General features: G+C 41.8%; 1 protein-coding gene across 1 annotated transcript in view; it reads right to left on the bottom strand.

The window, feature by feature from the left end:
* Positions 1-2,223: 2,223 nt before the first annotated feature.
* The window catches only part of LOC128935782 (sucrase-isomaltase, intestinal-like), a 60,312-nt gene continuing 48,892 nt past the window's right edge, over positions 2,224-13,643 (bottom strand). Inside the window, exons 18-23 of the mRNA XM_054274329.1 lie at positions 13,367-13,419; positions 11,610-11,740; positions 10,713-10,801; positions 9,638-9,687; positions 5,184-5,342; positions 2,224-2,391 (exon numbers count right to left, since the gene is read on the bottom strand). Of these exons, the coding sequence (XP_054130304.1) occupies positions 2,332-2,391; positions 5,184-5,342; positions 9,638-9,687; positions 10,713-10,801; positions 11,610-11,740; positions 13,367-13,419 (542 nt within the window). The 3' untranslated portion in view covers positions 2,224-2,331. The remainder of the gene's footprint in view (positions 2,392-5,183; positions 5,343-9,637; positions 9,688-10,712; positions 10,802-11,609; positions 11,741-13,366; positions 13,420-13,643) is intronic.

The following is a 13,643-nucleotide window of genomic DNA, read 5'->3' as shown; positions in this document are numbered from 1 at the left end:
CTTGGGGAAGTTCATTCTTTCATCCAATCTAACCTTAAAAGAGAGTAAAATATTTGTCTGTAGATTCCTGGGTTCTACAGGAATGGGTGATCAGTATTTTTTGTTAAAGCTGTTATCCTTTTCACAAGAAGAAAAAGGACATTTTTGGAATGGGAAGGAACAAGCAGTGTAACCAGAACTTCAAAAAAGTGTAAATGATCCAAAATTACACCTGTACCTCAATGCTCAGAGAGGATAAATAGCCAGATACACACAAATGGCCACACAAACTCCAGTTTTCTTTGATGTCTCTATTACAAATGCTGACCAAGGGCTGTCTTGCTTACATTTATGAAATAAATATGTGAAACCAGAGCCCAAGGCAGATGTATTACTGACTAGTGATTTCCTGTTGTGTTCACTGAAGCTACAAGGCACAAAATAACAAGAAAGGAATAAAATCCAGGTTGTAATACAAGCATGAACAGCACCTTGATGCTGGTAGGAGTGTACTTTTCTGCACTTATTTTACTAAGATATATCTGCAAGCGCCAGCTTAGTCACTGATTTCACAGAAAACTTGTAAGCACTGGCTGACTCCACATGTTTATCCAGCAAAGAGCCCTTTACAGAAGTGACATCTCCAACATCTCCATTGCTCTACAGCCACATCTCCAGTTTCCACATCAGTCTCCTCTCTCACCATTTGTCAGCAAATTCACCACCTCCCCTCTCCCAGTCCTGCTTTTACCCACACTGTGAAGCAGAATAGAGAGAAACCCACTGAACCAAAAAGAGCCCTGCTCACAAACCAACCAAATTCTGTTCCTCAGTCCAGGCCAGGGTGTTTACAAATTTGCTTTCTCTAATACATTGGTCTCTTGCTCTAGCTCTTGCCATGGTGAAGAAGTAACATCCTTGTATTTGGAGGAAAACTGAGAGCAGGTACCTCTCAGGTGCCATTGCTGCAGAGACACATGGAGGAGGTTGGATTCTGCACAGGCTGGTTTGCTTCATGGGTCCCCATCCCTCCCACATTGCCAAGCCATGCAGCAGCTTTCTGTTTCTGTCATTGTGCTCGGGGTGAGCAGGCACCGGGCTCTCCCAGGCAGCAGCAGAGGATGATGCAGTGTGGCCAAGCCCAGGACAATGTCTGTGGTGCTGGAGCCCCTGCTGGCTGCCCTGCTCTGGGATCTCCAGTGCAGAGCCATGGCACACAGTGCAGACACATCCTCTGGCACACAGTGCAGACACAATCTGCTGTTCCTCAGGCTTGTGCAGCAAGCACTGCTCTGTCTGGCTGCCTGCTGGTGGGGTCTGCTCCAACAGAGCTTCTCCTCCTCTCCTCTGTCCCAGATACACAGCTCTCACAGACCCTGCTAACATCACTCCTTGGCACAAGGACCCTCATCAGCAGAGTCCATGGACTCAGACTGACACACTTTTCAAGTGTTTATTTCATCAAGGACTGTAGTCACGTGCTGTATTCTACAGCAATGAACATGGTCAGCTCATCTGTCACCTTGAATCCTCCTTCATCCCACTGCCCATATCCTGTTCTTCCTCGGTCCTTTCTCACCATCTTTAGCTACACCTTTTTGTAGTATCTTATTTCCTCCAGTTCCTTCCCACAAAAAGCTGACATGCAGGTTGCTTTCTCTGCACTGTGCAGAGCAAACATATCTCACATCAGACCTTACTGCAAACAGCAAAGACTCTGGAGAGACCCAAGCCTTAAGGTTCCTCCACAAGACCCAGCTCACTTTGAGAAAGACATGCCCAGGCTCCAATCACATTTCAGGATGGAGAGAAAAAGTGAGTGATCACTATACTTGCATATCTTGTAGTCTGTGACAATGGGCTGATTTTTCTAGATATGATTATATAATAATTAATATAATATTATACTAATATTGCTTAGATTATATATGTATTGCATATTGTATTAATGGCAGGTTATGTATTGGGCTCTGGAAATTAACTTGTTCTTCCTTTTTTTCCCCTACCATAGCTTTGAAAAAAACCCAAACAGTGTATGCTGTGTAGAAGATGGTCCCATTGAGAACATTTCAAAATATTATCTCCATTTTGGTGAGACAGAATTTTCAGGATAATTTCTTCTTTGCTATTTTGAACACACATCAGTTTATGTTAATACTCACTAACTACTATTGAAAATTTTATTTGAGGAATACTGAGTTACAAATACTATATAAAAAAAAAGATCAGTCATCAGTCACCAGGTTCATAATGCTATGTTTTATTGACTAGTTTTTTTTTACATTAAAAGCAAAGTGAGATAAATATATGAGGGCTAAGGATGCTAAATTAAGTCAGTGTGTTCTGACCATTCTAGTAAAACTTAATGTTGAGTTCCTTAGTAAGTGGAGCAGAAATCCGCAAAACCAGTTTCTGTGGAAAAAAGAGACACAAAATAATGAATTATGTTAGTGTAAAAAAAACACAAAACAGTTGAAAACAGAGGATAAGAAGTGACACTTGAGTTTACAGCTTCAGGATTTCTTTAATATATCTGGTAGGTGAGGCTAACTTGTTGGCAGTATGCATCTTCCTACTGCTGTATCCAATTCAACATCTCTCTTAGAAATTCAGGAATGGTTTGAAATTAATCAATTACATGAATTAAGTATTAAATTGTAAATACAATATCTGTCCTGCTGTCTCCCTGTTCAGTATTAAATTTAATGTATTTTGGGCTACTCACATAATTTCCATTTTTAGTACTTCATCAGTTTTATCTTTAGGTTTCAGAATTAATAATCTCTCAAAATGCTTAATTTCCATTCACATCTCTTTGCCAGCCCACAAATTCATGCTAACATTAACAGTCTGTGCTTACTTAAATCACTCCTTCAAAGCATCTAATATTTTCATCTTTCATCAGAAACAGTTCCCTACCACTGCTTAGTGAGTTGGAATTCCACTTCTTGAATAACTTGCCTTTTCTTAAAATAGAGGGGAAAATCCAGACAAAAGTACTGCAAACCCATCCAAACAGAAACCTGAAAATTGCCAGGCAGCCAGAGAGGTTACTCCAGACTGCAAAATGGCATGGACATGGGGAGCTGTGGATGTTGGGAGCCTCTGCACTTCCCAGCAGAGGATGCAAGTGTGGTAAAAAGAACCTCCCTATGCCCCCTGTCAGCACAAGCCTGGCCAACAGATGTACCCTTCCAACATCCCTGCTGCAGTCACTGCACAATTCCTTAAGGCATGAGACTCCAGAGGAAAAAAACAGATAACAGACTCCTAATAATAGGAAGATTCTGTGATATTGCAAATGTCAGATTAGGGTAGCGCTGCATGAATCAGAGAGAAAAAAGTGGCTTATTACTAAGCAACCTGTTTCTATTTATACACAAATAAATATGGCTCAATAAGCACTTCAGCACTGCTATTAGGTAAATTTGCTTTCTGTAAGCCAAAACCAGTATGGTAGAAGTTACTTTCTACTGCAGCCCTTTAACCAGTGGGGTCTCTGCTTGTAAAACTATCATACAAAATGTAACCTCACTAAGCCTGTAAGAAAGTGGCAAATTTGCCCTTTGCATTTTATTTTTTTAATTACATAAATAAGTATTCAAGATCTAAACCCAAGCTGCTGCTAGTGCTCCTTTTTTTTAATTTTATTTTATTTTATTTTATTAGAGGGTCAAACCTGAGAGGAATATAGGTAGTGACATTGTAACATCTGTACAGGGATGGTGGGAGAGGTTTGACTAAATCTCTTAGAATTCCTCTCAGAGAGGAATATATTTAGCTGGTGTAGAAAATTTAAAATTTAACTTTTTTGTAGTTTTGGATCCCTACAACATCAGCTTGGTGGGTTTTCTCCTACAGCATTTGAAGTAGATCTTAAGTCATCAAGATGATATTTTGCTCTTAAATTTTAAATTATATTTTTGAGACAAGCTTATTAGTCTTTTAAAATCATATTTGTACATGAGGCTGTTAGTCTGCAGTTATCTTCTGGATATCTGTAATTGGTACCTTCAGGCATGTCTCAATGGAGTGTTTTCTTTACTCTGCCACATTTGTGTTGCTTTCAGCTTGCTTAGAGGCTGTTAAACAATTTCTTCCCCTGAGGCAATACTGATTATGTTTATTTATGACATTGTCTCTGAAAGTGAGATTTTTACAATTCTCCAAGGCAGAAGTTTATTCTCAGCAATTTTCTTCCTTTACAGATTCCTTCAATAAAATAAATGGCAGTAGCAGGTATGTAAAATGGAGATCACTCTTTGGTTACAAATGAAGCTTAAGCCCTAAGCCAAGTGGATAAGGTAACACAGGGTGTGACATCCACTACTTGTTGCCTCAGTTATCTTTCACTGCATGATGATTTAGTGGCATTTTGCAGTGTTAACACCAGGAGTTCCCTAGATGCAACCAGTGCTGAGATGTGAGTACACATCTCATACAGAATGTGAATGACCACTTCAGCTTGGTGGCTGGTGACAGATATGGGACAAGTGGCCAGAGGAAAGGAAGCAAAAGGGTTTGCTCCTTTTGTCTATACTGCTGTGCAAAAGAAAATTGGGATCACGGAAGCTGCCTGGGGTTTGTTAGGGGTGCTCAGTCCATCCCCTCTGGAATGTCCCCACGTTGGTGCCAGAGGAGCACTGCACAAGCAAGTCATGCATTTTGTTCTGGAACACTGAGGCTTGGCACTTTAAGATGCTGAGATTTTACCCCTTTGGAAGATAGAGAGATGCTCCTTAGAGCCAGCAACACTGGAATAATTTTTGGACACCGAGTAATCATGAGAAAAAATCCACAACACTTCTTTTCAGCAGCAGGTAAAAAACTTTGACAAGTTTCCTCATTGTATCAGAATGATAAGAATGCCCATAAAACTGCTAACTGTGCTCTCAGCTCATGGATCTGTATCTTCTTTCCAGTATTTCAGTAGTCTAAAAATTTGTGTAAGTGCCAGACATTAAGTAAAAGAGAGTGCAGATACATAAGCAAAGATTAAAGTTTCCCAACAGAGTTCTTACTTTTGCTTTTTTTTTTTCCCTCCTAAATGTCAGACTTGTATCAAGAATGGGTGTCTGGTTATACTTCAAAATGTAAGGGGGTGTGGATGAGGAACAGTTCCTGTCCCTCACTGACTTATCTCTCTTCACTGTTCTTCACCCTCCTTTCCCTAAGTTTTTTCTTAACCTCAGATCAGGTCTTACCCCACTCATCTCATAAGTCACAGCATCTCCACGGATGGATTTTCCATTCAGAGACACAGCCTGAGGTCTCAGCTTCAGGCCAAGGATGGTAATTTTGTTGTACTTCAGAGTGTCAGCTCCACGGTAGCCATCTTTGACTATTTCTGTCTTCAGTTGTCCCTGGAAAAATCCACAGAGAAAACTTTAGCACCATGACAGCTCTTTAGAGGTGACTTTTGCACACTTAGGTTTCATGCTTGTCACTGAACATACACAATGTCTGCCAATGTAGATATTGAAGTCATAAAGGAAAAAACAACAGTCACATTAATTTGTACATAACAAAGGTTTCCTTATAAACTAAGAAAGTAAATCACATCTACAGCATTAATTGGATTACAAATAGAAAAGCGTGTCCAAGAAGACATATTTTTCTACTTTTAATAAATGTAAATTTTGTTCTTGTACCCATTACAGAGTACACTGGCATATGCAAAGCAAAAATCCAGACACAGAGATTCAATTAGTGACCTTAAGACAAATTTAATTAACCTCCCAAACCAGCTGCTTTAAAACACTAGTATCTTCCACAAACAGCAGCTGCTAGATGTTTTGCCCCTATTTTATGTACCACATCTCCTGCTAGAAATCCCTGTTATGTATGTCCCAGCTTTAAGGAGACTAAAGGAACATTGTATGTCCACAGAACTTTGTTTGCTGTACTTTTTACTTACTATACATCCCATATTTAAGGGTGTACAAAGGGGACATACAAAGTCATTAAGCTAATTCATTCGGATCAGCAGTGACAGTAATTTCCCATACATGCAATAAAGAGGAATCATTGCATTTGTTATGCGATCAAAGTTGTTGAGGAAATAAAGATGAATTACACTGCTCAGGAAATGATGGATGGCTATGCAATCATGACTTTTTAAAAATATGCCAAGGAGAAACCCATGATGGAACCTTTTGCATAAATTAGCTTATGTTATTTCAGTAGTGCATTGTAGGAGGGGAGCAGGAGCTAGATCACAGTACATGTAACTTAGGGCTGTGCTTAGACTGCTTATTTCAGGCATCCACACTAAAAATAAGTGCTAAGCCCCAGCACACTGATTTAAACTGCCTAAATAAGGAATGTTGACTATTATTTGGCAAATGGGGAGAGGCCTGCAAAAGCCTCCTGAGAATTTTTTAGGGTATCTATTACATGCGCTGCCTTACTCCCTCTGGCAGAGCTCCAGCACAGAGGGAGGCTCAGTTTAGAGGGAGCACCTCCCTATGGTGTTTTATTCTGTCTCAGGTGTGGCTAAGCAGGACAGCCAGCTCAGTGGCCACAAGACCCAGGAAGCACAGTGTAATGCTGAACTCAGCTCTCATGCTCAGAGGCCCAAGGCAGGACTCTTCAGCAGAGACCATTTTCCCTGACCAAAGTCTGGAACTGGAGGCTTTGGGGAAACAATCACAGAATATTCTGACTTGGAAAGGACTCATAAGGATCATGGAGTCCAACTCCCTGCCCTGCACAGGGCAACAGGATGGTCTGGAGGGATGTGACCTGCTCCTCTCCAGGCATCTGACAGTTAAAGCAATTGCCCAGGAAGGACCTGACTTCTTCCTTGAGGCAGTTATGGATATCACTCAAAACCCCATAAATGCAAAGCAACATGAAGCCCTTGATCTGATGCCAGGAGCCAGGGTTTCTGTACTCTGAGCAAAAAGGGTCATGAGTTTTCTTCTTACCATGTAGCTCTGATCCTATGAACTTCACCTTTTCTTCCCCCTACATTTTCACCTTGAATATTGGACCAGTTTTAGGAGAAACTTCCTTCCAGGCTATCCAGTCACTTAGTGCCCAATGCATCCTTTCAGAAGCTTCCATTTTATTGGACAACCCTTCCATCACCATCCCTTTAGTACAGCATGGACCCACCTGGTACAGGCTGAGCATACCTGCCTTGTCTGCCACCCCTGGGGAACAGGACCTCCCTGCTCAGCCCTAAGCACAGTGGATCTTATACAGGTGGATCAAGTATTCTTCTAGCCTGGTGGGCTTCATGTAAAGGGACACTTTGACTTAGATCACTTAGTCACTATGAATATTGGAGGGGATATACCAAGGGAGTTAAAATGCCAACTGCAGTGAGACAGCACCACAGAGCAGGAGCTTGAACCATTCTCCGAGAATTAAGTGCCTGCCCTGGTCTTGAATTCTTCTTTACACTTTGAAGTTGTTTAAATGAAAATATAAATTAAATGGTCTAATCCTGTAACTGTTACTTTTGCAACACCCCATCCTGGGCACAGAGTAAATGCTGTGATGTCAAATCTTACCAGCAAATCTCTCAGGGAATGAAACATGAGAGTTCTCCTAAAACTAGGTGTGATTAAATTATTCTTCCACATTTTTTACGAATATAGAAATGAGCAACAAATACTAAGACTTTCATACATTTCTCATACTTGAAATTGCTATTTGAGATCGACTGTTTTCTTTATAAACACATAATAAAGACTCAACATTAAAGATTACTGGAATGCAGATAGGGAATTCAGTCATGGATTTACAGGCAGAAGTCAAATATGAGCAATGAGAAATGGAAGTGCCAGAGAAGCAACAATCTAATTTGCACAGTTCAAAATTTAATATAAAACTGGATATTGTTTTTCTGTAGCCTTACTGCAATAAATTACTATACACAGACTACACAAAACCAAAGTGATTTTTCTTCCTTTTTGCTGTTGAAATACCCTTTTCTTCCAAAAGAGAATGAATATTTTTTTCTTGGTAAATCAAGAACAAAATAAGTTAAAATTAAATTTGAAGTCTACCCATGTGGTGTTAGTTCCAGGAAAATAGCTCATGAACATACCAGGCTACATAATAAAGCTCATTGGATTACCCTGCATTGCTCTTGCTCCTGAAAGATCTTCTAAGAGCAATATCACAATAGGGGTTTACATGATTTTATTGTTTTGACTATTTTCTGTAGATTACTTTGGGACTTTTAGGAATACCTGGCATGAAAATCACATAATCATTTAGGTTGGAAAATACCTTTAAAGTTATCAAGTTCAACTATTAAGCCAGCACTGCCAAGTCCACCAGTAAACCATATCCTAAGGGCCACATCTACACATCTTTTAAATAACTCCAGGGATGGTGACTTCACCACTTCTCCAAGAAGCCTGTTCCAGGGTGTGATAACCCTTTCAGTGAAGATAGTTTTCCTAATATCGAATCTAATCCTCTCCAGGTGTAACCTGAGGCCTCTGGTCCTATTACTTACTCCTTGGAAGAAGTGATTGACCCCCATCTGGCTCACCCTCCTTTCATGCAGTTATGGATAGCAACAAGGTCTCCCCTGAGCCTCCTTTCCTCCAGGCCAAACACCCCCAGCTCCCTCAGCTGCTCCCCATATGATTTGTGCTCCAGACCCTCCACCAGCCTCACTGCCCTTCTCTGAACACAGGATCTGAGGTGTGGCCCCACCAGTGACAAGCACAGAGGCACAGTCATTGCCCCAGTCCTGTATATTTCTGGTACAAGCCAGGGTGCCCTTGGCCTTCCTGGCCACTTGGGCACATGCCAGCTCACGTTCAGAAGGCTGGGAACCAAACCATGCCATAGTCTATATACAATATCCTATTCATTACCAAATGCCAGAATTGCAGATGAAATAAGATCTCTAGAGACAGGTTATGGAAGTAGTTTTTTTTACAATAACTCCCACAGCTTACTATCCTATACTTAGTGAGCTTATGGTAGACATATTTCACAGTATTTCACTCGATTGAAGCCTTGACTCTTGGGCTTTTCTGCAGGTCTTTCTCAAGACATATCTGCAAAGAACTGAGCACTGTGTGAAAGGCATCAGTGCACTGATCCTGAGCTAATCTGCTCCTGTGCTGCACAGAGCATCTGATCAGCACAGTGGGTTGCCAGAAGCATGCTGGATCTCTCCACAGGACACCCACCATGGGAGCAGGGTCTGTGCTGTCACACAAGGAAATGTAAGCTAAAGAACTGAGACTACATAATTCTCTGCACCACAAAACAAAAACATCAAGTGATTGAAGTTAAAAGGTAGCTGGAATATCCTGAAGAGAGGAATCCAGCTTTCTCCCACCTGTCAGACTGAAAGTCACTAGGTGGAACACAAGAGAAAGAAAAAGGTCCCTTGACCCCAGAAACTACAACTAAAGGGAAAAAAAAGTTGAAAATGTGGGTTTTTCCAGATTCATATTGCAGCAGGGACATTAATGACGTGTGTCACTGTGATACTCAATGACGCAGACATAAAACTGCAGGATCATAGTTGGACTATTTTGTAGCTAGCTGTAAATGAAAACATTAGGTAGCTTACCTGGTTTATAGACTGAGCTAGAAGATAAAGATCAGCACTTTACAATGGCTACACTAAAATACGGCTACCTACATGTAAGTAGGTATCTCGTATGTTGCCACTTACCTTGCTGAATGTGTATTTAGCCAAGAAGTAGTTCTCATTTTCAATAGTATCTGTCAAAACACAAAGCAAGGAGGATTGATATCAAAACAGGCAGCAAAATCTATAAGCAGTTCACATTACTGTAGCAAGCAGCTAAGGTCAGGCTAAGGTGATTTGTGGGCTATTTAATCTCTTTCTCTAGTCTTAGGTTGATCTCAGGAGAACACAATGTGAGAGATTGCCCTCTCTAGCAGATCAACTGCTCCCAGTGCCACACATTTCTCATATCAAAGCACTGACTTCAACAGTAATCAGCTTTTCACCTTCACAGAATCACAGAGTAAGACGACTTAGAAAGGACCCTCAAGGATGATCAAGTCCAACTCCCAGCCCTGCACAGCACCATTCCCAAGAGTCACACCATTTGCCTGAAAGCACAGCCCAGACACTTCTAGGACTCTGTTGGGTTCAGTGCTGTGACTGCTTCCCTGGGGAGCCTGTTCCAGTGCCCAACCACCCTCTGGGTGAAGAAACTTTTTCTGATATCCAACATCAACCTCCCCCAGCACAACTTCAGGCCACTCCCTCAGGTCCTGTCACTGGTCACCACAGAGAAAAGATCAGCATCTGTCCGTCTTCTTCCCCTCATGAGGGAGTTGTAACTGCAGTGAGGTCTCCCCTCAGTCTCCTCCAGACTGAACAGACCAAGTGACCTCAGCCACTCCTCACATGGCTCCCCCTCAAGGTCTTTCACCATCTTTGTTGCCCTCCTTTAGATGCTCTCTAATAGTCCTTTTCTATATTGAGGTGCCCAAAGCTGCCCCCAGCACTCGAGATGAGGCTGCCCCAGTGCAGAGCAGAGCAGGACAATCCCCTCTCTTGCCCAGCTGGTGCTGCTGTGCCTGATGTCCCCAGCACACAGGTGGCCCTCCTGGCTGCCAGGGCACTGCTGGCTAAGGTTCAACTTTTTACCTCTCATTCTGGGGTCAGTTCTCCAGTTATTTCTACCAGGAGGCAGTGCCATTATGCTGCTGAAAGGTGGCCTGAGGAGAGCCCTGTATGCAGGTACTGCTTCCCAGCAGGGGACCAGGCTTACCAATGGAATCACCGTCATCCCAGAAGAGAGATCCAGAAGCTTCTCCTTGTTCATCCAGGGCAATAAGGAGTCCAAATGGGTTCAGGCGGCTGTTGACAAACACGTTGAGAAGTGTCAGTACAAACCTGTGGGCACTGGCTCTTCCAAGCAACTTAAACTGCTGAACACAAACTCCCAAAAAAGGTCACGGCAGAAGAATGACAACAGCTTTCACCAAAAGGACTCTAGAAGTGATGGCAAAATCTTTGCCTTGCCTTGTCCTACTGACATCTAGATTTCTCATGTTTTGAGTGCTCATGTGGAAAGCTCCCCCTTCTCTTGTGGTCTCAATGTGCAATAACTGGATGATCTGGGAGTCATAGTAAGGACTGTCTCACTGGGAGTCATAGTAAGGACTGCCTTACTATGGTTGCACAGTGCTGGCCTCTCTTTCCTACTCAGATTAGCTTCGGAACATGGTTCAGATTTGAAACCAGTATATTATCCATTTGCGTGCGGAAATATTTTTCCTGAAGAAAGATTTGAGCTTTTCCACCTTGTTTACAGCATTTGATAAATATACCCAAGAAGAATTTTGTTTTTCCCCTTGCATACATTTACTCTGAATGACTGACAGCAGGTCAGTGTGGCAGTAAGATGTGCAAAAGCTATTCAGAGCATATCCACAGAGCCAGGAGTAGGAGTCAGCTGTGCTAACAGTGACGTGGGTCATCTCTGAGGCGATTTCTCCTAATGAAATGGAGTGAATACTGGTATAAAAATACTGTACTTATCACTTGGGATGGCAGCTGGGAGCTGCAGATAGTCTCTCTTCTGTACTTTCATTTGATTCCTTTTTGACTGTCTGTGGGTCTGACCCCCACCGTGGCTGCTGGTGACAAACACAGGTGACATTACCTCTCAGTAGTGGTGGTGGCTGGTGCCTGCTGTGGCAGAATGTTCCCTCCACGGATGTACAGAGGGATCTTGTTCAGTGGGGCAGACACAGTAACATGGCTCTTCTTCCAGGAACTTGGCACTTTAAGACCCTACCACAAAAATTAATGCAGTTAAAAAAATGCCAATCCTGGCAGTATACACACTGAAAAAGAGAGCAGGGGGTAAATTTTCATTTCAGTTACATCAGTGAAGAAAACAAACTAAAATATAGATTTCAGGAGTGTTATTCTAGTTTCCTTTTTAACATGAAAGAGGATCTAGCCTCTGCAGTTATCCATATGCCTGAGGTAGAAGCATTATGACTGCAAGACAGCAAATGGTCTTTAAAAATGGTATCATTATTCCATATGCTGTTAAAAACCCCACTGATCAAGACACTGAGCAAAAAGAAAAAAAAACTTTTGCTTCCTCTTTTTATACATACGGAGCCTGTCACAATTCTGTTTAAGGTAATTGTAGATTTTCTTCTCTTCTAAGAATAATTCTTCCCCTTTCAAGAAGTAATTACAGCATTCAGAGAGTGAAATTTATGTGTGTGTAGACAACCAGCATTAAGTTCTTCTGCATCATCCTTTTCTGGTTTAATGCCTCAAAACCTCAAAAAAAGACTTATGTACAGAGAAAATAACAGGAAGGCTTTGCTCTTGCCCTCTGTAAATGATAATGATGATTTATGATAATTATATGATATATAAACCATGTAATTATGATTTATTATTTTAATCCAACTTTGGTTTGGATAAGCACCATGTGCATGACAAGTAAGTGCCAAATACTGGGAGGTGGGCACTGCCAGGGGCAGGCACACAGGCAGGGCAAGGGACAAAGGCCACTGTCCCTGTGCCCAGCCCAGCAAAGGCGTTCAGAGGGAACCATGAGGAGACCTGAATTAAATGCTGGACTTTGCAGCATCACAGTCTCATGAAAAGAGAAAAAGGAAAGGACTGGATGAACATCCATCTGAGGACACCAGCCAAATGCTGAAAATGACCAAACTTCTTTTTAAAAAAGTCTGCATTTCCTCTGAGAGCAGTTCTGCCCTGCCTGCTCCTCTGCCAGGGACACTCAGGAGACTTAACAACAGCCTGATGATCCTGGGCTCATTGCTGAAAGCTCTTGGCATCAGCTCAACTGCTCCCATTGAAGCCAAGCTGGGCTTAGGCTGCAGACTGCAGCAGAGCACTTCTGGAAATGCAGTCCTGGGGATGGTGTTGGAAAGGTCAAGGCCCTGAAGAGAAGGGACTGGCATGTCCCACAGAGCAGATTGTTCTGCAGCTCTTCCAAATATGCCTTCTGTCAAAAGTGATGCATGTGCAAAAGTACATGCACAGGAGGGTTTGTGGCATGCTCTCAGGAGTGTGGCTTAGGTTTCTGCCTCTGTCTGTGTGCATGGAAGTGTATCAGAAAGAGAATTAAAAGTGGAGGGCAAAGAAAGAAATCCTGGCATTTTCACGCATGTCTAGGCTGCTCTTGAAAATTCTGTTTGCTGTGTCTTAGAGCTTTACATGGCAAAAATAGAAAACAAAATGTAACTGAAAGCTGTGTCATTTATTCTCCCAGCTAGCCTGATACAGACTTTTTTCCTCTAGTTTTCTTTATCTACAGATGCTGAGGTAAAAATACTGCTGAAGATTGCTAAAAGCTATTTTGCTGGAATTGTACCATTTTAAATTATCAGGAAAAAAAGTAAGAAAATGAATCTTAAAAATACATACGGTATAGTAGTCGAACCACTGTGCATCAGGGAAGTACACATCCACAGTTCTTGCTCCCTGTAATTGTTATAAAGAGATTAGTCTTTTTCTTTTTGTATTTCTGATATTACATTAGCTTTATTATATTTGTGCGTGGAGAGATGTATGCTGAATATTCTAATAACATCAAATTTTGGATATTATGGCTGAGTTATTGTCATAGCAGCGGACTAGTGCTGGCTAATCTATAATACTAAACAGACAAGCCCATCCTATTTGGGGGGTTTTATTGCCATAG

Source organism: Melozone crissalis, unplaced genomic scaffold, assembly GCF_028551555.1.
Source record: "Melozone crissalis strain CALT ecotype California unplaced genomic scaffold, PUWL_Pcris_2 ptg000004l_1, whole genome shotgun sequence".
In the NCBI taxonomy this organism is placed as follows: domain Eukaryota; kingdom Metazoa; phylum Chordata; class Aves; order Passeriformes; family Passerellidae; genus Melozone; species Melozone crissalis.
The sequence above is the reverse complement of the archived record's forward strand: the minus strand, read 5'-3'. Positions and strand labels throughout refer to the sequence as shown.